General features: G+C 54.3%; 1 protein-coding gene across 2 annotated transcripts; it reads right to left on the bottom strand.

The window, feature by feature from the left end:
- Positions 1-510: 510 nt before the first annotated feature.
- Positions 511-23,638, bottom strand: MFSD2A (MFSD2 lysolipid transporter A, lysophospholipid). 2 transcript variants are annotated; one of them, XM_077837769.1, is made up of 14 exons: positions 23,549-23,638; positions 20,654-20,779; positions 18,747-18,871; positions 10,702-10,825; positions 10,048-10,126; positions 9,100-9,272; positions 8,460-8,550; positions 6,728-6,849; positions 5,846-5,929; positions 4,435-4,518; positions 3,804-3,916; positions 3,231-3,374; positions 2,188-2,364; positions 511-1,227 (listed from the first exon to the last, which is right to left on the bottom strand). In XM_077837769.1, exons 1-14 carry the CDS (start codon positions 23,636-23,638, stop codon positions 1,173-1,175), a joined length of 1,587 nt encoding a protein of 528 aa, XP_077693895.1. In that variant the 3' UTR covers positions 511-1,172. The 2 variants fall into 2 exon arrangements, with proteins under 2 accessions (XP_077693895.1, XP_077693896.1); XM_077837770.1 differs by lacking the exon at positions 511-1,227 and having other exon boundaries at positions 2,231-2,356.
- Positions 23,639-23,836: the final 198 nt, after the last annotated feature.

Genomic DNA, 23,836 nt, shown 5'->3' with positions numbered 1-23,836 from the left:
CTCTCCCCTTTCCAGCCCGACGCTGAGAATCTCGGCAACTGGTTCCTTTATTTCATCCCCTATCCGCCCAATTGATTTTTAGAGGAAAAGAACAGGAGCTTTGTTGGGTTCTTCCAGTGTGGGTGTTGAACAGAGAGGAGGCAAAGGGTTAAGTGTATGTACCGCACATTCAAAGTGCCAGGGATTAAGGCATTCCAGTGCCTTGGGTCTGAGAGAAGTCAGTCCTACAGGGTTGACTAGAGAGGAACTCAGGCTTGTGGAATTGGGAATGTAAAGGACTCTAGTTCTGCCGGGAGGGAACTGGGAATTCATCCAGTTCACTGACATTTCTGCCCTGAAATCAGCGTTCCATCTAGACAGGAAGGGTGCCAACGTGCCCTGCATGGAAAGCAGAGCTGGTACTCTCTGACTCTCAGCTCCCTTGCCCCATTTGTCCTGGCAAGGACGATAGCCACACTCCCCAAGGGGGAGGGAGAAGAGAAAAAAAAATCCACCACACTAATCCAGGTAACATTTCCCCACTTTTATGTAAATTAATATTAACAGTTCCAGTTTGAATTCCATACAGACATATACAAATAGGAAAAAAAATTCTATTTACATCATTAAGTTATTTAATTAATTAGACTTTATAAAAAACCATCTCTTTCTACATTAGTGTCCTTCTTTTACAGATAGTTCAGGTGAGTTAATCCTCAGCTCATTCACATTAACAGTGTAATGTACACTACCAGCACCACATGGGTCCACGGGTGATCCAGAGTCAGTACTGCAAGGATCTGTGCTATATTTGGTGCCCGCAGTACCAGGCAAATCAGTGTGCGAGAGGCAGACAGTACACACAAGTCTCCCATGTGTTATGAGCAATAGCTTCCTGGCTCAGGCTGCTGGGCTCTGCAGACAGTGCTGCGGGGGCCAGGCTGGTGTAGTGTTTGTTCGTTAAGAGGCACATTAGTGCAGTACTGAATAGATCCCGTGTAATGTACACTACTGGCACCCTCTGGATCCCATGGATGGCACGAGACCACTGCCTGCAGATCCCATGTAACATTCACCACAGATGCTCCACAAAGCCCCGTGTAGCACGTCACCAGAATCTCCAGGTAACATGGTTACTCGTCCAGTTCCCGAAGACGCCCAGTGTGTAAACAGGAGATGGAGGGGAGCTGGGGTCACACGATGCTGGCAAGTTCCATGGAGTCTGAGTCGCTGCTGTTTTCCTCCTCCCTGGGAAGGGAAGGATTGGCGGGCATCAGACAGGAATGGCCCCCTTCCCTCCAGCCGGTGTCCCAAAGCGAGGGCCAGCGAGCCAGAGGGGGATTAGAGAGTGATAGTTACAGGGAAGAGAGCCCTCCTCTTAGATGGGAACAATGGGGGCCAGTTTCCCCCATGCGCCATTCGCTGCCAATGGCTCAGGGCTCTTGAGTGACCAGCGCTGGGGCAGAGCGGACTGTACATTCCCTCTCCAGCCCCATTCAGCCCCAACCTCTCTGCCCAGACTACCAGCAGGGTGACAGGAAAGCCATTTCTGCTAGGTGGACACTTTTCCCTCCACTAGGAACTGGATGGAGACCTGACCCCCTTGTAACAGAGGCCACCAGATGGTTGTGAAATGCTAGACAGCTTTTGGTCCCCCCGTTCTGGGGCAGATTGAAATAGGGGCCTTCAGGGAAAGGCTTCGTTTCCCATGCCCAGTTGTAACTCAGAGTTATTCTTTTGCTTCTCTCAGGCTCCACCAAGTCAGTAAATGCAGCCCTGAGCTGGGTCTGGGGGAAGCAGCAGAGACCCCCCCCGCTCCCGCAGCTGGGGGAGTCCTGTTCCGCCTCTAGCGAACTGCTATGCACCTGGCATCTTACGATGCTGCAGCCCTAAGATGCTACCCGCTGGGTGGTACCACTGAGCGGCACGGCAGGGTCTCTCAGCCACCCCTGTCAAAGGGCAGGTGGTGTGTTAGGGCTGCAGGTATTCTGAGGCTAGCTGGAAGCGCACAACCTCACGGGAGAGATTGTCAGCCCCCTACGGGCTGAAGGACTAGCCACCTCCCTCAGCCTGCCAGTGACCTGCAAAGCCAGGGCAGGTTCTCCCAGCACTACTGGGCCCTTCCCCATCACTCTCTGCTGGAACTTGCCCAACCCAGTGAGTGCAGTCCTTCCCCTACAGCACAGAGAGGACCGTGCCAGCCCTTACCTTAAATCCTGCAGGGCCTTCTTGTTTTCCCTCCGCTTGTCCTCGTCGATGGGGTACAGCTTGAATAGGAGCAGGCCCAGCAGGATCAGCCCCACCGGGGCTGCTGACACCAGCATCTTCAGCGTGAATTTCACCTCCTCGGGCTGGGAGCAGCCCCGGGTCTTATATCCTGCAAAACTAAGGGAACAGAAACTGTCAAGCAAGGGAAATGCATGAGGCTATTACCAACCTCCTCTCTCCACACCAGCCCAGTCCTACCTCTCCAGAGGTACCTCTGAGGGGAAGAACGGCCATGAGATAGATCAAGATTCCCAGGGAATTACTGTTGAGCCAGCGTTCGCTGCTTTAGCATCACATCAACCTTCTTCCATCTAGCAAGGAGCATCACCTCCTGCAACCCCAAAGCCAATAGCCACCAAGGTCTAGAAGCTCACAGCTATACTGTCCCATCTCTGTGATGGAGCAATGGAGGAAAGCCAGCTCAGCGATGAGGGTGTCAGCCTGGGGCTTAGGTTGATCTCCCTGCTCCACCACAGACATCTTGTGTGACCTTGAGCAAGTCACTTAGCCTGTCTGTGCTTCAGTTCCCCATCTATAAGAGAGGGAAAATAGCATTGCCCTGCTTCATGGGGGTGTTGGGAAGAGAAATCAACCAGCGGCTGGGACGTGCTTAGGCCAAGGGGCGTGTATGTACCAAAGAGAGAGAGCAATGACCACAGGGGGCTGGCACAGCCTCAGTTCACTACCATGCTGGCTCCTCAGAGAAAGGCTGGTTTCTAAGATTTCTCCTTTTAGTGCTTATTAACTGTGAACTTGGAATGAGCCTCCCTCCTAGCACACAAGCTGTAGGGGAGATACACCTGGAGCCACCTTCAGTGCCAGCCGCTGGATGTCTAATCCCAATCCCCTTCAGGGTTTTGTGGCTAAAAATGGAGAAGCTCCAGACTGCAGGGTCTGAGAGAAGCCTTCCTTCTCTGGCCCAGCTACCAGCTCTCCTAACAAGCCCCCCCTGCCTCCAGGCTCGGTGTGCTGAAAGGACTCACTCTAAGCTGAGTGTGGAGATCCCCAGAGACACCCCGGAGGTGAACTTGGTGAAGAAGACGTAAAAGGAGAAGAAAATAGCCTCATGGCCATGGGCGTCTGGGTGCTGGAGGTTGAAGTCGTCTATGACATCCGGCAGCATGGACCTGAAACGAGAGAGGAGAGCGTGTGAGCCTCAGATCGAGGCTAATGAGAATGAGACCCACAAGTCTTCAGTGGAGCCCACACTTCCCCTTTCAAAGCAGAGACATGGGAGGTCCCCACCCCCGAAATTACAGACTTCCAATTATTTCCCTTCCAATAACGGTACAGAATTCTCCTGGGGCAGAGATTTGGGAAAGGGCCACCGATTGTGGGTCCACCTTCGTACTGAAAAGACCCACAATGCCCTGCATACTGACAGGAGGAGGCTCAAGACCTCAGGAATCTCCTCATCCTGGATCCGACCCCCAGCACTAGAAACATCAACCCAGATGCCACAGCTGTGCATCAGCAGGTGTCTACCAGTCTAGCAGCGATAGAGAACGTGGGAGCATAATTCTGTGGTTGCCTGAGCCCGGAGGCCTCACACTCACCATGGTAAGAGGAAGGCAGCAGCGACACTGATCCCAGCTGCAATGGCCACAACGTAGGTGACGATCAAGTTACTCTCCAGAACAACCACCATGATGAGGAAGGGGATGGCAGACTGCGGAGCCAGGAAAGAACAGAGGTGTCACCTCACCCGCCGGGCAGCGGATAATCAAGATGGACCTGATGAGCCAATTGGCCTTTTCCCCTCCCCATCTTCCCTCTCATGTGAGTTTCAGCACTTGGAGGTGCTGGCTGATAGGGTAGGATCTACCCACAGCATAGGCAGCAGGAACACAACCTTTCTAATGCTCGGCCCTCTAGGGCAGGGTGTTGGTGGGACATGTCCTAGGCTCAGAGGAGAATTCACGGTGGAGAGGCCAAGGACTGACAGGGCCATGGAGACTGACTACCACAAAGTGCCCTTTGTGACACCACTAAGAAGTGGAGAGAGGCCAGTGAATGAATGTCAGGTGATGGTGGGAGCTTCTGCTCGCTCCTGACCCCATTTTGGAACCGCTGCCTAGAGAGGTGGGGTTTAGATCCCCGGCTCTGGTCTTGCCCCACCTCCACTTGCTAGGGTTCCCTAGGAGGGGCACAGCAACAAACCGCTCTCTGCCCAGGAGACTTACTCACCGAGATCCCAACATACACAGCCGTTTTCTTCCCAAAGCGCATGAGGAACCATTGCCAGAGGGGGATAGTCAAGGTGGCAGAGAGCTGCGAGAGGGAGAGAGGTGGGGGGGGACATGTGACTCAGGCCAACCCATCTCCATAGATGCATTGCCCACCGGCCATGTGTTAAACCTCTAATGCTGCAGGAAAGGAGTTGGTTGGGGTGTCAGCCTGAGGTCAGGCCTGGATGTATGATGATGATTTTGGACTCTCTTCTGCCTGTGGTTTGGAGCCCCCCTTGGGTCTTTCACTCATCCACACAAAGCTTGAGCCACAGGATCATCCTGGCTCTAAAGGACCTTCTCGAAGCCCACCTAGACGCGCTCCAGCACCTTTACAGAAGCAGTCTTGCAAAGCCCCATCGGCTCGTCCTCAGAGGGCAAGTGTTGGAAGAGAGTCTGAGTCTATTCTGGACCAGGTCTGGCGAACGTTCGTGACGCCTTTGCCAGGCTGCTCTGAAGCAAAGCGGCCCCTGCCTTGCAGGAAGCCAGCCAAGAACAGAAGAGACCCAACGGGCTGCAGCCAGACACATGACCAACATCCTGGGCAGACCAGGCACCAGGTCTTTGTGAGGCCGGGGCGGGGCATTCGGCTATGGGATTGGTCTCCACTGCTTTCGAGCCCTTGCATTTTCTTAGAGCCAGGGGCGGGTTTTCTTTCTTTCACTGCCTTTCTGGCAGGGCAAAGTGTTTCACGCCACAATGCTCCCCCGGCCCCCTCCCCCACTCTTTCTCCATCTATCAACGTGCAAAGGGTTCCCAGACAATCCGCTCTGTTCCCTCCATTCAGCGCCTCCCCGCAATCACCACTCAGGGCTCTCTTTTTTCCCCCCTCATGGAAAGAAAGAAAGAAAAAAAGAAAAGGGCAGGGTTTGGACAAAGGGCCCGCACGGCTTTTATTCTCCCCCCTTTCATGGTCAGCTTCAAATGCAGACAAAGGACTCGCTGTTCTTGCCAACTGGCCGTGTCTTTCCAGGAACCTCGAACTCGTTACCCCTCCCCCCGACTCCTGAGGCAACCTCCAGTCACCTTCCCCCACATGCCAGCCTCTTCCAGCCCTGATCTCCCCTCACCAGCCTGCTTCTCACCTGGGGCCCCCCCCCCATCTCTGCTTTGGGCTCTTAGACCACTACAGTCAAGTCTCCACCCCCACCAACCAGTGGGCTCCCAAGTAGATAAAGGAGGAGACAGCCAGGTGAAGGGGACAGCGATTATTATTATTCATCATGTTTATTACTGTATTGCCTAGGGACCCAGGGAGATAAGGGCCTCATTGTGCGAGGCACCGTACAGACAGTCTCACTGCCTCAAAGAGCTGACAGCCTGCCTAGCCCAGGCAGACAGGGTTGGGGGAAGGGGTGCCATGTACTCACCATGATGGCCAGCAGGATGTTCTGGAATTCGTTGCGGAATCCCAGGGTGTAGGTACAAAACAAGGCAAAGTTCCCTTCCAGCAGCTGGGGAAGGAAACAGACACGGGAGGTCAGCAGAGCAGAAGGGAACAGGGAGATTCCCCTTTCCAGGGGGAAAATGCACTGAACAGCCCCCCCATGGAGAAACCAGATTCCCTGCAGCCCCCCAGACCCAGCCCACAGGGAAAACACTAAGCGTTCTCGCTGGACCCAGTGCACAGACGTACTCAGGGCTGGGGGCTGTATGAACGCAGCCTGCTGCTGTAGGCAAGCCTTGAGTGTGTGGTAGCGGGAGGGAACCCCCCTCCGCCCCTCCCTCCAAGGGGACTGAGCAAGCAGGTCTAGTCTAACACCCCTTGCCCTCAATGCACCAGCTCAGGAATTCCCTCTCTGGGCAGAGATTGTCCTGACTCATCCGTAAACGAGACCAAGAGCGGCAGGGCCAAAGAAGGGCTAACAGGCCTAGGTCATCATACTGCGAACGGGCCCGATAGTTATGGCAGAAGGGTGCCGGAGATGGGAGGAAGATGGAATATGGATCCCATCAGTCCTCTGAGCAGAGGAAAAGAGCGAGCAGGCCCAATCCACATTTACCAGCAGCATGAAGAGAAGCACATATTTCACCTCCCATCAGGGTGGAGGGCCCACCTCGGCTGCTGCAGGGGATGCCACAGGCCTTGATGTTATCTGCCTCTGTGCAGGTTTCTGGTATTTGACACACACACACACACCCCCCCCCACTCTCCTACAGATGCAGCTGACAGTCTTCAGCCAGTTCTGCATTTCTTTCCCCCCTCCGGGTGGGCTCTAAGCCACATTGTCCCTCCCCAGGCAGTTCCTCACCATGAAGGCAAGCGAAGTGAAGAGGAAGCCCGTAATCAGCTTGATGTAGGCACCGTGTTTCATCACCAACTTCAGCCCCTGGAAGAAAGAGATGGGCTCATCCGACTGGAGCTGAGAGGTATCTGGGGAGCAGAGCAGCATCAGCAGGTGATTAGAGACCTTTCTAAAGGCACCCTGGCATAACGGGCCCCAGTGCTATAACAGGCAGGGGGCCCATTCCTGCAGTATACTGAGTATGAAAAAGGCACCCTGAGACTCAGTTTTAGCCAGCCTTGGCACCTCCCCTGACCCCCGTAACAGTGATCTTCCCAAGTATGGTGAGACATCCTCACCACTCCTGTGAGGCAAGTGCCCATTTTAGAGATCGGGAAACTGAGGCACCAACCAGTTAAGTGATTCACCTAAAGCTACACAGCAAGCCAGTGGCAGAGCTGGGACTAAAATTCTGAAGTCCCCAGCACCCAGATCTTTGCTCCCCTTTGTCCCGTGATCAGCAGAGCGCTGCTCTAGTGCAGGTGTCCTGTTAGGGGTGGGGAGAGTGGGACGAAACCCAGCTGGGCTCAGAAATAAATCCCACTCTGCATTGTTATCGCGGCTATGGAATAGCCCGAATCCAGCCAGCATGCTGGAGGCTAGACGTTGTCCGCCAAAGCCAGGCAGCAACACATTGACCCGGGTAAATACTGGGCACGAAGACAAGTTTTCCCAGGTGGTTTCCTGCAGTAACAGGGTCCCCTCGAGATTTTCCAGTGGGACATTCCGTCTTGCCACTGACACAGTCTTTCCATGGAGGTTTACACACACGAAATGGGTCTCTGAAGCTGCGTATCCCCCACCCCCACTCCATACCTATCCTGGTTTACAGTAACCTCAATTCCCACTTGCCCTAGTTTTGGCTGATAAGCAGGTGTCAACAGCACCAGCCGGGAAGAGAGGAGTGGGAGCTGCAAGTGTGTCAACTCCCAGGGAGAGTTGGGATCCAGGCCTCAAACTGGATGAAGAAACCGAGGCAAGAACCCATCAAGCCCAGGACAGGGTCCTTTGCATTCGCACCATACACCCCGCCCCAGCCTTCGCCCTTGAATGGAACCCTGCCCCCTCCAGGGCTTCATCTGTGTAACAAGCGCCCTGTTCTCTGCTCTTCACACTGGAACATGTTGGTTTAGCGCAGATGCTGCAAGACTGGCAGCGTCCCCAGTTCGTGCTGAGCTGAACTTCCTTCCCAGATCTGAACTAACTGCTTAAGAGCAGGGTTGGGAGCCAGCGTGGGGGGTGTTTGGTTAGCATAGCAGGGAGAGTGTGTGCCAGGGGAGGGGCTGTTTGAAGAACGTGCCTTTTAAACACAACTCAGGTTTGAATGGCCTGGATGACTTCAGTCCAAAGGCACTTGGCTCACAATGGGGCCCATTTAAAGAGATCAGTGTTGTCATCTGTTCCTGGCCCACTGGTTAAAGCCAGGGTGTATGACCCTCCATGCAGCTTAGCCTAAAGCAAGTGATGACAGCTTTCAATAGGAATTCCCATCTCCTGCAATTTCCCTTTCCATGTTTGTTTCCCGCTTTCTGCCCCTATTATTAGGGGGGAGACACATGGCTAAGGAACCACTGTTCTAACCCCTCTGAAACAGGCAAGATGACCCACATACAGGGTCCAGCCTGGCCTATTGCTTGGAAAGCCCTTCTGGACATTGCAAATGCCAATGTAAGGGGCTCCCTCCACCTCCCGCACTCACCTCGCTTCTCCCGCACGCCCAGAAACAGGACGACGGCGCAGAGTATGTAGATCCCACCAATGACTCCCGCTGCGATCATGTAGGCGTTTCTCTGTGCAAGACAGATGCGGATCCAGTTAGCAAGGCCGCTCCACCAGGCCCCTTCTACCAGTGTCTCTTGGGGAGCTCTAGACAATGGCGCAGCCAGTGTCACGTGTGCCCCAGCAGAACGGGACGGAGCTCTCGCTACAGACTGGGGTGGGACAGAGTCGATGCTGTGCTATGGATCCACATAAAAAGCTCCCTGCTCCACCCCCGACAATGCCAGGGGATCCCGAACAATGGGCTCCCCTCTTCGCAGCCAGTTCCCACCATAAATGAAGGGACAGTGCACCCTACAGGCACCTGGATTTGCTTCTGTGACAGAATCCAGTTCTGATGACCCACGAGGCTGTACTGTATTTCAGCCCCATACCTGTTGCAGAGTGATAGGTACCCCGAAGTTCCTATGGTTCCCCTAGGTACCCCTAAGTAAGTGCCTTAGTTACACAGCAGCTAGTGGGGCCCAGTCTCAGCCTGTAGGGATTACCCTGAAGCTGCAATGAAAAAGCAGAGGCCCTGAGCAGGGCGAGGATGAGCGGCCAGGGTGCCACAGACCTACCGTGTCTGTGAGGGAACCGGCGTCACGGGTAATGTTCACCTCCTCCACGGCCACCGAAGAGTTAGTGACGCTGAAGAGGCGGGAGTCCTGAATGCACGGCGTGTCCACCTGGCCCACGATCTGCCCCTGGATGGCCGTGCCCAGCACGGTGCCCAGCACCTCCACTGTCATACCTGAACAGAGGAGTCAGGCGGGTCATTACCGCGGCAATGCCCTGGCCCAATAGAGCGAGGAGAGCGGTTGCTAACGCCTGCTCCTCCAGAGGCAAACATCTGGGTGTCGAGACATTCCTAACGCACTGCACCCACCCAGCCAGCCAGAGACGAGAGCAGTCGCTTCTCCAGACCTCCAAGCCTGTGGGAGGAGGATATCCCCACTGAGGGAAAACAGGCACAGAGAGGTGAAGGGATTTGCCCCAGGTCAGACAGCAGCTCAGCGTCAAGGCTGGGAACAGAACCCAAGAGCTCCAGATTCCCAGTCTCCTGCTCTAGCCACTGTGCTGTCCAGTGGACAAATTATCAGCAGGCAGAGTCCTGTCCAGACCGACTCATGCCACAGGGCTGGTTAGACATGGGCATTAAACCAAGGGTCCCTTTAGTCTAAGAAGAGGGATCTGGTGGCTGAGAGAGCTGCAATGCAAAAGAGGCACAGGGAGCTTTGGAAGACTTTCAGAACGGGATCCTCACTGCTAATGTGTACATGTGCAAACACGCTTTGACACATGGCTGTACACCTGCAGATGGTCTTACACACATCCTGCAGGAGCAGCAAGGGACACCCCCACGCACATGCCTGCACACGTAGTGGACAAGGTATGTAACGGAGAAACCTGCTGCCTCCCAGCAACCAAACCCCGGGAGCACGTATACTTCTGCAGCTGCACCCAAGCCGTGGGAGGGGGAAAAGCACTGATACTGCAATCGTAAGGGAGAAGGGAAGGGCTCTTACGATAGGCGGTAGCGGAATCCCGTTCGCTCTGCTCCCTGCTGATGAACATAGTGAGCGCTGAATAGGGAACGTGGAAACACTGCAGTGAGAAACAGGGCGGAGGGGGGCGGGGGGTGAGAAGAGAGAGAAAGTTAAGCCTTTGGTGCAAAGACATTCATGGAGGTCAAGGGAATTCATACTACAGACCGGAGTGAGATGCCTACAGCAGGCCATAGGTTGAGCGGGAAGGAAATTCCATCCAGGTACAGACTATATAGAAGAGTAAATGGGAATCCTCGCTCCCCTCCGGAATGCTCCACCGCATTCAGGGCTGGCCTTGTAGGGGTCCCCCACACTGCTGGAGGGAGGAGGAGATGAGCTATGACTGGTCTCACCTCTCCAATCCCCACAGCAGGTCACCCAAAAAGCTGGCCCCATGGCGAGAGACTTGTCTGAGAGTTGTAAAATCAGGACTGTGGGAAACCCAGACGACACTGGCAGTCCAAGGACAGCCTTTACGGATGCTCTCAGCCTCACTCCTTTCAGGATGGCTTATGCCGAGCCTGCCATTGTGGTACCACTCCTTGGCTCCATCGGGCAGGTGAGAAAAGGTTGGCCTCTTCCCCCCACCACCCCAAAAAGGAACCCAATTGTGCCCATGGAGGGCGGACTCACTGTCACAAGGGTCTGGAACGTGCAGTAGAAGAGAAGATACCACATCACTTGGCCACTCGAGATGTCTGGCACAAACCATACCAGGAAGTAGGAGATCACAGCAAATGGAGTGGAAAAGATGATCCTTTGGGGGAAATGAGAGAGAGAAAGAAAATAAAAAAATTAGGATGGAACAGTGACAAGCACCCACCCTCACCGCAGCTGGGCTGATACAAGGGCCTTGCTCCTCAAGCTGCAGGGCATGAGCCAACCCAAGGAGCAGTTCCAGCCGTTGGGAGAAATATCGTGCAACTGGGTGCATTACATCAGGGAGTTCGCTTTGAAGTACCCTGCATTGACCACCATTGGAGACAAGATGGTCTAGTTGGACCACTAGTCCATTTCTTGGAGGTAGGCCTGTAAGAATTGCTGTATCCAATCAAACAGGAGCAGCTTTTCAGGCAGAGTGGGAACATGGGCACTTCTAACAGAGTCCTCCAGCCTGACTGATCACATCCTCTGAGGCTTTCCTCTTGCCTCCACCTCACTACACCAAGTTAACTCAAAGCCAGAGACTACTGAATGCCACATCACATGAGCCCTGTGGGAGGATGCAGGTCCCGGGATACCCTAATATTGTACTGCGACTGAGGACCTAACTTTCCAGGCAGATTCCCCTTCCTGACTGCTGGCTCATGACTTGATGTGCAATTAGGCATCTGACTGTCACGGAATTTCAAAGGGATCTGGGCACCTAAACCCCTTAGGCTCCTTTGAAAAGCTTGGTCTTAAATCTTTCCTCTGGCTCCCTCTAAACTCTGTGCTGTAATCCTGATCTCAGTCCCCATGGCCCTCTTCACAAAGGGGCTATTTAAAACACGACAAAATACAGAACTCCAGGTCATTCGAGATGGGGAGGGAAGAAGAGAGCAGAGAGATAAAGAGCTGACTGAGGTTTGCAGAGAAAGGCTTTGATCTCAGAGACCAAATCCCATGCCTGGAGCAGCGTAGGGCTGCTGGGCGAACAATCAGAGGGGATGTCAAGTCAATGGTTTGTCTATTTGGAGGAGGTGAAATGATGTGGGGCTGGAAAGGGGTGAGGGATGGGGCACAGCAAGGAATTGAGAACCCATCTGCTCCCACAGAACAAGTTTAAATGATTTAAGTTGTAAGCTCTCTGGGACCATCACCTACTTTTGTAGACCACAATGGGGCCTGATCCCAATGAAGACTCTAGATACTACCGTTACAAAACGGCACATGCAGCTGGGAGACTGTTTCCCAGCAGAAGCAGATCAGTGTCTGAGAGCCCCTGAAACAACTTGGGACCCTGTAGGGTGCACGGTCCCTTCGTTTATGGTGGGAACTGGTTGCGAAGAGGGGAGCCCGTTGTTCGGGATCCCCTGGCACTGGCGGGGGTGGAGCAGGGAGCTTTTTATGTGGATCCATAGCACAGCATCGACTCTGTCCCACCCCAGTCTGTAGCGAGAGCTCCGTCCCGTTTTGCTGGGGCATGCGTGACACTGGCTGCGCCATTGTCTAGAGCTCCCCAAGAGACACTGGTAGAAGGGACCTGGTGGAGCGGCCTTGCTAACTGGATCCGCATCTGTCTTGCACAGAGAAACGCCTACATGATCGCAGCGGGAGTCATTGGTGGGATCTACATACTCTGCGCCGTCGTCCTGTTTCTGGGCGTGCGGGAGAAGCGAGGTGAGTGCGGGAGGTGGAGGGAGCCCCTTACATTGGCATTTGCAATGTCCAGAAGGGCTTTCCAAGCAATAGGCCAGGCTGGACCCTGTACTTGGGTCATCTTGCCTGTTTCAGAGGGGTTAGAACAGTGGTTCCTTAGCCATGTGTCTCCCCCCTAATAATAGGGGCAGAAAGCAGGGAACAAACATGGAAAGGGAAATTGCAGGAGATGGGAATTCCTATTAAAAGCTGTCATCCTGTCTGTACAAGATGAAGAGAAAAGGGACCCATCTCCATTCTGAGCTTTTCCTTCTGTTCCCGGCTCTCATCCAAGTCGAGCAGTGCTCTGCACAGGACGAGATGCAAGAGCTTGTTCGGCAGCCTTCTCTCCCTTCCCAGCTAAGCAGCCTGCAGGAGCAAGGGTGAAGGAACCAGTTCGGGCAGCAAACCCTCCCTCCACATCCTAGCCACCTGAAGGCTGAGCAGCAAGCAGCCTGGCTTGTCTTAGCAGGGCAGAGCTGCAAGGATTCCAGAGTATTTTACACACACCAATCAAGCCTCCAGCGTGAGGGAGGGCAGGATAAGGCCCATTTCCCCAAGCAGAGACGGACATTGGTTAGCAAAGGAAGAGTGAACCTTCAGACCCCAGCTGGCTCTTTCCTTTGATCCTGTCCGAAGTGGGGAGAGAGGGAAGTGCAAGTGGACCAGAAAGCAAGAAGCCTGTGCCTGGCTCCGGGAGGGACTCCCTACAGTACCCGCTAGCAGAGCTCCAGGGAGCTGGTTCACTCGCCATTAGCCAGAACAGGAGACGGGAGCTGTTTTTAGAGCCCAAATCCTCCCCTCTACCCTGCGGAGTCAGCTGAGCAGCCTGGCACTACCTGGAGATACTGCAGCAGCTCGGAGGCTGGGCATGGCCCATCAGCCCCAACACACACCTTTTCGCTTTTTGCTCGACTGAGCCACACACATCGCTGTCTCCTGGACCCAGTGCTTGGGGAGCGGCCAGCCTTAACAAAGGCGCTTATGTTAATGGGTGGCTAATTAAATGGCGGTAAAAATCCCTCCAGCATAAACCTACCCAGAGAGAGCAAAGGAGATTCCCCACATCAGGAGAACTGCAAGGGTGGGGGTCCTCCAACTTCACAATCATGCGAAGGGAGTGTTTGGTCCCCTACCCATACGTCACCTGCACTGCAGGGACGGACAGACCACTCCCAGCGGCCCGTTGGGGTTCAGGCCGTAACAGGGATAAGGCCTTTCCAGTTTCCATTCGATATCACTGTATCCCAGAGGGGAGTGGGAAGGGGGGCGGGGGAACTGGTTCTGAGGGAGGACATCCCTGTGACGGCACCACCAGCAAGAACCCACGAGGCGAGAGACGAGGAGAATCCCCCTACATCAGGAATTTGGTACCTTGATCCATCCCACGTTTCTGGGAAGGCCTGAATGGCCCCCAATAATGTGGCGTGGGTGGGAGAGGGGGAAAGAAGCAGTTTCTTCTTTGGAGTAAAGAGACACCCGCCCCGAATGTTGCGGCTAGGACTAGATCAGTCCCATGGGGAAATGGAGCCCAACACTCAGGCTGTGGGAAGGCCTAGAAGCCCCCCATCGCACTCAGTGCCCCATTGGGGTAGGTTTTGTACTGGCTGCTTGACAGTCCCTGCCTTGGGGTGTTTACAATCCCAGAGGAGTGCGAGAAAGGGACAGGATTTATTTTTCCCTGTGGTACGGAGAGGAGAACGGAGCTCTTTCCTTTCTTGATTGACCTGGCAAGAAACAGAGTTTAAATTTAAACTCCCGGGGTGAGACACACTGTACCTAAGCACACTGTACAGCAGCCACATAAGGGGGAGAGAGGGGGAAATACATGACCCGATATTCACATTTTCCCCTGCATCGGTTATTTCCAGGTGGGGCGGGGAGCAGGCGAGTGTGTGATGACGAGGCCAGGAAGCAGTGGAAAGCACAGAGCCCTGCAGCCACTCCTCTCCCATCACATGCGCCTCTCCCATTGCGTCTCGCGCACGTTGAGTCATTCAGAGTTTTCATAAACTTTTACGCAGATCCGAAGCTGCGGGAGCGAGCACATTCCCATGCCTGCTGCGGCAGGGCACCCAAACAGTACAGCTGGGTTACAAACAAGGGTACATTTCTGATGCCTTCACCACCACCCCCCGCCCACCACACTACTTGGACATCTGGGATTAGAGCCATGTGCCTGGCTGGTGTAGCTAAGGAATCAGTAGATCAGCTCACCCTGCCTGCCACCCCCAGCCACCACTCACGCTGCAGCTTTCAGCCTGGAGACTGACTCCTAGTAACCCCTGAGCAGGACTGTGGCAATTAGCTGAGACATCTGAAACAGACTCCACCAGGCTATGCCGCACACCCTGCCTCCCCATTGGCCAAGTGGGGATGGCATGTTCCTCTGAAAGCGACACACCCCCGGGCCCTTAATCTTTAACTCTTTCCTCTGCTTGAGCAGAATCATTGCCCTAGCCACGACCTGGGAATGGGACACAGGACCTCGAGTTATCTGCAACTGAGGTTTGCAACAGGGCCTCTTAAATAAAGGGGGTGCTGAGAGCCCAAAATTCCCCCAGAAGAAGCGAGAGCAGGGCAGGGCAAGAGCAGAGTGAGCAGATCGCTGGCTGGGCACAGCTGTTAGGATGACTTCAGTGAACAGAGAAGGAAATCCACGTGGGATGAATTTGGGGGCACAGGGGAGCATATGGGGAATCCAAGCTTAAGAGACCAAAATTATAACAAGAGGGCACCAGAGAGGGACATTTTTATTTATTTATTTTGGTAAGTGAGCTATCAAGCCATTGTATAGCTTACAATTTTATTCTGGATTCTAGGGACACAAGCACTGCCCCTTGTCACCACACTCAGCAGAATTACAGCCAGATGTACCCACCAAGTGGACCTTATTCCACAGATTAAAAGGGTACGGCTGAGAGGGATATTTAGAATGGTCTACCAAGGAATTTATTGGTAATCTGCCTTGTTTATGAAGCAGGTTATAAGAGGATGTTGACGGGTGATCAGGGCTCATTAAAAGCAAGTTGTTCAAACTAACTGGGCAGAGATCTCAGGGCTATACAGATGAAAAATTAAGTATCATTTTTTTACAGATAGGGAAACTGAGATACACAGTGATAGAGGGCCCAGCAGCTGGGCCACCCTTGCCCATGCACAGGGAGTCCTGTTTAAGTCAGTGGGACTGTCTATAGTTCTAGCTATTTAGGGTCACCAAAAGATGGCCCAATCGGGCACCCAGCTACTTGCCCAACGCCACAGAGCAAACAAGCGTAAAAGCCATGACTTGAAGCCACCGTGCCCAGCTACTAGATGTGCTGCTTCCCTTCTGTAGCAACAAGGAAGGATTCCTAGGTCTAAGGCCCAGTATAATTTGAAGGGTGCAAGCATTGTGCATATTAAGTCCCCTGTGGCTGTTCTCCCCCACCCCAGCCTTAAAGGCACAAGACTGTAGCACACCAGAGGACTCTAAGGATGTCTAGATGTTCAAATATAGAGCAATTAAAGGACAGCCCTCTGCTAGCTCTGCCTTGGAACACATCCAGACAGCTGCTCGCTGCTTGTGTGCAGCCATTCCTCCAATTCCTAAGAGCTCACAACAGGCGCTGTGGGGAGGGAAACTATTTTTGGTCTATGTGTGAAGCCTGGTTTAGATCAACAAAAACAGGACACCACGTTTTTCATTCAAACCCCAGGGAGCAGAGGGATGCAAGCTCCACCTGTGGGGGGCGGAAAGGACCAGTCCCGCTAATTTCCACCTCCCCATCTCCTCCCCACCCACCCCCTTCTCTACTTGACATTTCAGCAATGCTGCCAGGTGCTAGATCGACTGCCCTGGGGATAGACGTTAGCTCTTTACCCACAGGGCAGACGCAGGCCAAGCCTCCGAACCCTGCATGGGTAATGTGCCTCCACGCTCACCCGGAGAGGCAGCAGGTGGAGATCAAGGCCCCGGACACCGTCCTAATTTCTCTGCCGACCCCTAGTGCTATTGTGGTGCCGTTTTTGGTGGGCAGATACCTGCCTGCATGAAATCAGGTTAGGACCGGCTCATTCAACAGAGACCAACGAGCCATGGTTTTCACTTGCTAGCACCCTGCAGCGGACTAGAACCCGTGCTCCTAGAGGTGGAAGGCGCTGCATCCCCTCACCAGGCTCTCAGTGTGCTGAACCATCTAGCTCCTGTCCACTCCACACCCTGCTTCTCTTGGATGTATCCTGTCCGTGCAAGTGCCTAGCGTCCCACTCTCCAAAGTGGGAGGGCAGAGAAGCGCGGAGTGAGAACATCTAATTTTGTCACTGCCAGCTCAGGCCTGGTCTCCAGTTGCTTTCTCCCCCCCCCAAATCAGCTGTAAATCACGTGGCTTCCTGCAACCCACTGACCCTGGCTGCAGGAGTAACAGGTGCGGTAGAAACAATCTTGGCTTCCCCCCACCCCTATACGTACCCCCCCAAATGGCCGGGAGGGACAATACTGCAATGCCACCTGGTGCTCCGGAGACAAACAGCTCTTACTTTCCAGCAGCAGAGCGGCTTCATTCCCAACACAGGGCAGATTTGCCAGGAATCCAGTCTGGACAAAAAGTCAAGCCCAACACCCAGCACACACGTATCTGAGCAAAGCCCTGCGGCTCCATCCCCCGGAGACAGGAGGGTCGAATGGGCTGCCCATTCGACAAATTGAGGGCCCGGTTCTGTTCTCAGCGACACCAGTTTTACATTGCCTCCAATGGAGTTACTCCTGATTTACACAAGTGAGAGGCCCAGTGCGTGCTGGGGTGGGGGTGAGCTTGGTTTGAACCATCTTCGACTTCCTATCCCAACTCCTCCCCACCCCCATCCTTCCAAGTCAAACCAGCTCCAGGGAGAAGAACATAAAGTTAAAAGCTCCTCCTGCTCAGAAGAAGATTCAAAACAGGCTACAGCTCTTGGAAACCCCCCACCACTGCCAACACAGATTCAGTTCCAGCCGCGGTAGCAGCCCTGGTGTCCACAGATTTTTGGCAAGGTTTTCAGATATTGTGTGGATCAGACACGCGGGTCGGCTAGCACAGCCAAACAGTTCTGCTGCTCGGGACGAACTTTGGACGTTTCCTTCATGGGGACGCCTCCCCTGTCCCGCCAGGGCAAGTGGAGATAAAAGCAGCTGCCAGGGGGTGGGGCCAGTTACACCAACTTAGGTTTCTCACCAGCTGCAGAGCGTGTGTGTGTGTGTCTATCAATACACAAGCCAGAGGGACCTTCCCCTCCTCTCACCCCAACGACAGCGTGTCCCAGCACTGCGACAAAGGAACACGCTGTGCCTTCCGCCTGACAATTCACATGCCAATCTCCAGACACGTGGTCCCCTCCCCCGCAGCCTACTTTACAACCCTCTATCTGCCCCCCCAGCCCCTCCCGTCCCCTGTGTTCATACAGCACCTAGCGCAATGGAATCCTGGTCCACGACTGGCATTTCCTTTGGGTGCTACCACAATGCACAAATAATCAAGGGTCTGACTTATCAAGAGCCAGTTGAGTGCTCAGACTACCCCTTCCCCGGAGAGCTGGGAGGAGTGGCCGCATCGGGGTGGGGAAAGAGAAAAGCCACCCTGAAGATCCATCAAAGAACCCCCCACAGGAGCGTGCCCACCACCAGAAACGCATTGTCTTATCGCTCAGGGCCACAGAGCTTGGCACTGCTGCCAGGCCTTGCCCCCGACCCCACACCAGGGAGTCCCATACACTCAGCTGCTCGTGGGTCGATGATCACAGCAAGGCACCTCAAGCACAGGGGCTGAGCTAGAGTTGTTTCTGGGCGAGTGAGGCCCACTTGACTATCCGTCACTGGGTTCATCGATTCCCACTCTACAAGGTTTCCCTCTCACCTATCTGGAGGCTGCGAAAGGCCGAAGGCTCAGATAATAGAGTTTCCCTCCTTGTCCCTAGGGCCACTTCTCATCAGTCAGGCATTTTTCACAACTTGTTAAGCCATCTAGGGATTACTCAGCCTTCAGCTGACTGCCAAGCCTCTGTTCCATTCCATTCACTGCACAGACTTGAGATCTATTCCCAGCTCGGACTCGCTGTGTGACCTTAGGCAAGTTCCTTCCCTTTTCTGCACCTCTGGTTCCCCACATGTAATACAGGGATAACATTAACCCTTCTTTGGAGCACAAGAGGCAAATGCAGGGTAGCCAATGCGAGCCTCTACTCTCTAGAAGGCTCCCAGGATCCTAACGCTGACCTGGAAGGGCCCTGCTGCCATTGTGGCCAAGGGAACCCAAGCTAGACCATGCTGAGCTCCAACCTCAGGCTGGGACGCAAAATCCCCTGCTCCGACAAGCTTCCCTTACCAGGGCATCAGGCGTCCGAGGCGGCTCCAAGGGGTTTTACTGATGAAGAAACCCACCATGGGGTCGGTGATAGCATCCCACGCTCGACCCACAAAGAGGATGATGGAGGCATAGAAAGGGTCCAGCTGTTATAGAAAGAGAGGACAGAATTCACTTGGATAGCAGAGACCCCATGACCCTGAGGCGGTCAGAGTCCCTTTCCCCAGCTGATTGCTTACCCTGAAGATCTTAGCCTCGACCTTTAGCATTTGGAAACAGAGCAGGTGCACACGGGCCCCTCCTCCACACATTTCCAGGGTGCCTCAGAGGCAGGGGGACTATCTGATCCCTCTCCCCCTCTTTGAGATGGCTACCCTAGGGGCTGGTCGAGGCAGCCTGCAGCTGGAAGTAGAATTTCAGTCCATCTCATCTTACCCATTCCACGTTAAACTCCTGACAATTTCATTGCCACAGACACCAACTCAACACCTCCAGCGTCCTGTGGCAGCTTAAGTCTGCCCCTGGGCCTGCCCACCATCCCATTTGGAGATAAGGATGTAGGAGAAGCCATCACCTTTCCATCCCAGCTCCATCCAGAACATGCCACAAACATGGCCAGCAACAGCTTCCTTCCCAACCCGCTCCATCCATCACATCAGTATATATAGCTCTCTGCAGGTACCAGTCCCAGCGCCAGACCCTCCATCAGCACTGGAAGCAGAAGAGCGTCTAGGCCCAATAATACTACTTTGCATGCGCATAACAGATGTCATTAGATCTTAACACTCAGAGAGGAGGGTCAGTATTATCCCATTTTACAGATGGGGAAATGGAGGCACAGAGCGGTGCACCAGGTCACACAGGACAACGGTGGCAAAGCCGGGAGTAAAAACCCAGGAGACATTGCCTCCCAGTGCTGGCAACTGTAAATCCAGCTCTAAGCCCTCTGAAGAAATCACTCCAATCTGATCCATGCTTCCTTTTTTCTGGAGCGGAATTTGCTAGCATTTTAGAAATGCAAAGCAGAATTTTCAGACTCAAATGCTTGAGGTTTGGCACGTAAATCCATATGTAGGCACCTGAATTTCAGATCACTTCCCCCTTCCTCCCTCCCCGGGTACTCACCTGATTGCATTCAGTGAGAATTCTGTACTTTGCAACTCATCCCCACCCAACCAAGCTTCTTCTACCTCCGGGTGAAAATGAGGGGTCACATGGCTCACTTTAGGCACCCAAGTTTGAAAAGTGCCTTTACTTTTTTTGACAAAAATCCTCCCTGCTAAAAGCCCATCTGAAAGGGACACAGCACTGACTGGTGGGGGAACAGGGCTCATCTACGACTTGCAAGACTCATTCTAAGCCACCTTTATGGAACACTGAAAGTTACCGTGTGGGAAAGCCGGGGGGTTCCCTCCATATGACTCACAGCAGCTGAGCTCACTGACCACAAGAGCACCCTGTATTTAAATCTCCCCTCTCACCATCAGCTACCTCCTAGCAGTCAGTGGATTAAGGCACTGGCCAGCTCTTACACTTGCAGCCCTCAGTGCTACACCTCCTAGGAAAGGAAGCTCCTCAGCTATAGCCAGACAGCCTGGGGGCATCTCTCTAATCAGGCACCTGCTCTATTTTATACATAGAGGGAAAGTCACTCCACTGGGCAAATAGAAAAATCCATCAGGGAAACCCCCTCCCCACATCTCTCTCCATTCAATGCTTCTGCTGACCAGAGACCATAAGAGCGCTAAGCCCCAAACCTTTCCTCATCCTGAGATCAGGTCAGAGTAAAAATAGCCAAAAAAGACGACCGGATCACAGTGGATGGGTTTTGGGTCAAGAGAATCCCATGCTTGCATCCAGAGCCCCCAGGTATTACCCTTAGGCTGGCTACTCAGCGCCAGGCAAGCAAACCTGGCTGAAAGAATTACCTGCGCGACATCCAGCAGGTAGATCTGCAGGAAAAACCCCAGGGCGCAGCCAGTGATCTGGTAGGGAGCGCCGCCGACAGCATAGCAGAGTTTGTTGCACACAGACAGCTTCTCTTTGCTTTCCTTCTGCAAAAGCAATGAAAGGCAGCAGCTTAGTCGGTCTGGTCCTAGACAGTCAGATCAACAACCACCAAGTGTAGGGAGCTCCCCCACCCCCCCAATCACTCCCCCATGTCCACCTGCAACCTAGGACCACAACAGAGATTACAAACAGCCCTCCAGCCTCCGCTGCAGATGAGTTGCCCACAGGTCTCCGCTTCGCTCGTTAAGAATGGAACAGCCCCTCACATTTCGGTTTGACAGTCGAGGAAACGCTGAACGTATGTTTACTCATCCAGGACAAAATGCAGCTCTTCCAAACTCTGCTCGTTTAAACTTCCAGCCCTCCTGTTCTTACCACTAGACCGTACTGCCTTCCACAGTCAACGATCAGCGTTTCTGACTGAATGTGCCAAGAAAGGGAAGCACAGACAGCAGGTTTCCACAGCCTGATTCGGTGGCTTTTAAGGCCCTGCTAGCACTGAATACAGACTGCTGATACCCTGCTTAAATTCAGCCCAACAGGCAATCCATCCTACTGCCATCCCGGCTCTTCATTCCCTGATCCGTCTGTGTCTGTGTCGCTCTCGCAATCCAGAATCTACTCCATCTAGCCAGATCCTGAACTTCAAACAGAGGCCTTGGAATTCAAGGAGGAGTCAAGCAGCATCCAAATAATTTCCCCCACTATTCATACTCTGGAAGGCTGTACTGTATTTAACTGCTTGTTTAAGTGAACATACAGGCTCAGTGCCTCCAGATTTACAGCTAACAGGGGGTTGGGTTTGCCCACCCCACAGAATAAGCCGGAGCGGTTTCCATTAGCGTCTCACATCTGGCGGAATCTCTGAAGCTACAATGATCGGCAGGCGAAAGGGACAGGCGATGCGTGTGCAATTCCTCAGTCTCCCAATAAAAGCCTCAGAATCAGGAGAGTCACACCAGGGCGCCTGTTCCCCACCCCGGCGGTTTGTGCGCCCTTCTCAAAATGACGGGTCTTAACTAAGAGCTGAGGGGTCCCCTGGGGAGGAGATGCAAACAAAGCTGAGAGCCACCAGGGCAGCTATGGACAAGCAAGCTGTTGAAAAATTAATTCTGCAAACTGATACCATCACCAAATTAGATCTACAGCTGCATCGAAACATACAGAGAGGGGAGACAAAGCCCATGGGAATTTGGGTTAAAATAAAACAGGGAGCTTTGGTGGCACATGCAGAGTTCTCCCACAGGGAAGTGGAATTGCAAGGAGTGAAAGAAGACGGATCAACAACTTCCCTGGGGATGAAGTTGCTAGTTCACCACTTTACACAACTCAGACACACAACACAGACTGTGGCTATACCCTTAGCAGTACCATTGGGAGAGAATCATTTTCATTAATTGTGCTACCAGACAGCTTATTATTGGACCAGGGCCTCATTGCGCCAGGTGCTGTAGGAACAGAACAAAAAGTCCTGGCTCCCAATCAAAGTATAAGACAAGGGACAGACGGATACAGACAGACAGGGAATACAAGTGAACAATCAGACAATCCTGCTCAGCATAGGGTTTCCAGTTTTGGTGGGACACCTTCCTGGAGACTCAAGGACAATCCTGGAGGGTTGGCAACCCTAGCTAGGCAGTATTGCCCACAGGGCGAAGCAGGCACAGGAGCATCAGGGACTCAAAGCTACAGCCAGCTGGGATGGTGATTCACTGCGTGGCCTTGGGCAAGTGCCTCAGTTTCCCCTTTTGTATCAAGGGGATGGGATTTATCTACATCGCAGGAGTGTTGCGAGGATTAGATGGTGCTTGCAGAGCTCTCTGAAGATAACAAGCGGTATATAAAGCGTTTAGTGCTAGGCTTACCCGCTGCTAGGAGCGGGCCGGTATCACCGCCTCTTGGCACGCTTCCCAGGCTGTGTACGGGATCACCTCACACCTCATTATAAGGGGCCCATCAGACCAAGCCTCTGGGTGCGCCAGGGAAAAGTGATAACACAGCCGGCCCCCTCCCACACACTCCGGGAGGGCTTGTCCAGAGACTGAAACTTAATGCAAACAAAGCCCCGAAGCGACCAGCGCCTCAAGCTCCAGCGCAGCCCCGATGCTGTCCCCAAGCCCAAAGAACCGAGCCGAGCCGGACCGGGCCGGGCGTGTGTGTGTGTGGGGGGGGGTTCGTTTCCAAGCAGCTCTTTGAAGCCCCTCTCCCCACGAGCGGGTTTGGCTCGGAGAGTCTCAGATCATCGCCTTGTGCCTCCCCCAGGACCCCCGCCCGCCTCCAGCCAGGGGGAACCGGCTGCAGACCCGGTGGAGGGAAAAAGGACGCGGCTCCTTTAAGAAAAGTTTGCCCTTGCCTGTGATGAATGAACTTGGGCTGGAGCCAGCGGCGCGCCTGATCCCCGAGCCCCAGCCGGCCGGGTGCGCCCGGGCGCGGCCAAAGGCGAGCCGGGCTTCCTTGCACCCCCGGGGCGAACGAGCAGCCGCCGGCTCCCGTCCGGCCCCAGCCCGCACGGTTCCGACCCGGCGCTCCCCGCCCAGAGGTGGGGTGCGGGAGGGGGCGACACACCGGGACGTCCAGCCGCATCCTCCCGGCCGGCTCTCCCCCCACGGCCGGCTCGGGTGCTACCCCACTCGCGCCTGCCCCAGGGGCTGTTCCGAGGAAGTTTATCCCCCCCCCCCATCAACCCGCCCCCTCCCCGCATCAGGCTCGCTTCCCTTCCCCTGGATCCGCCCCGCCCCCCAGGGGATCCCTCCCTCCGCATCCACCCCCCTCTCCCCGGACCCCGCGTCCGAGCCCGGAGCGGCTGCCCGCACCTTGGCGTGCCGGAGCTCGTCCTGCTTCAGGAGACCCGGCTGCAGCAGCCCGGTGGACGACGCGCTTTCCGCCCCTTTGCCTTTGGCCATGGTCCCACGAAAGTGGCTCCGGAGGGCGTGAGCGAGCTTCCAAGCGTGGTGGGGGGGCGGTGGGGGGGGCGCGGCCCTGGGAGGAGCGGGAGCCAGGCAGCCGCAGGATGAATGAATGGGCCGTTTCTGTGCTGGGTGGTTGCATTTAATTTCTCTCCCTCTCACCTCCCCTTTTCCAGAGACACACCCCCTGCCCGG

This window comes from Eretmochelys imbricata, chromosome 19, assembly GCF_965152235.1.
Source record: "Eretmochelys imbricata isolate rEreImb1 chromosome 19, rEreImb1.hap1, whole genome shotgun sequence".
NCBI lineage: Eukaryota > Metazoa > Chordata > Testudines > Cheloniidae > Eretmochelys > Eretmochelys imbricata.
Note: the sequence above shows the minus strand (reverse complement) of the source record. Positions and strands in the feature narration are given on the sequence as shown.

Coding starts and splice junctions, on each gene's coding strand:
- MFSD2A (XM_077837769.1), bottom strand. CDS start 23,638: ATGGCCAAAGGCAAAGGGGCGGAAAGCGCGTCGTCCACCGGGCTGCTG. Junction 20,780..23,548: donor ACGAGCTCCGGCACGCCAAG/GTGCGGGCAGCC, acceptor TTGCTTTTGCAG/AAGGAAAGCAAAGAGAAGCT. Junction 3,375..3,803: donor GCTGCCTTCCTCTTACCATG/GTGAGTGTGAGG, acceptor CTCTCGTTTCAG/GTCCATGCTGCCGGATGTCA.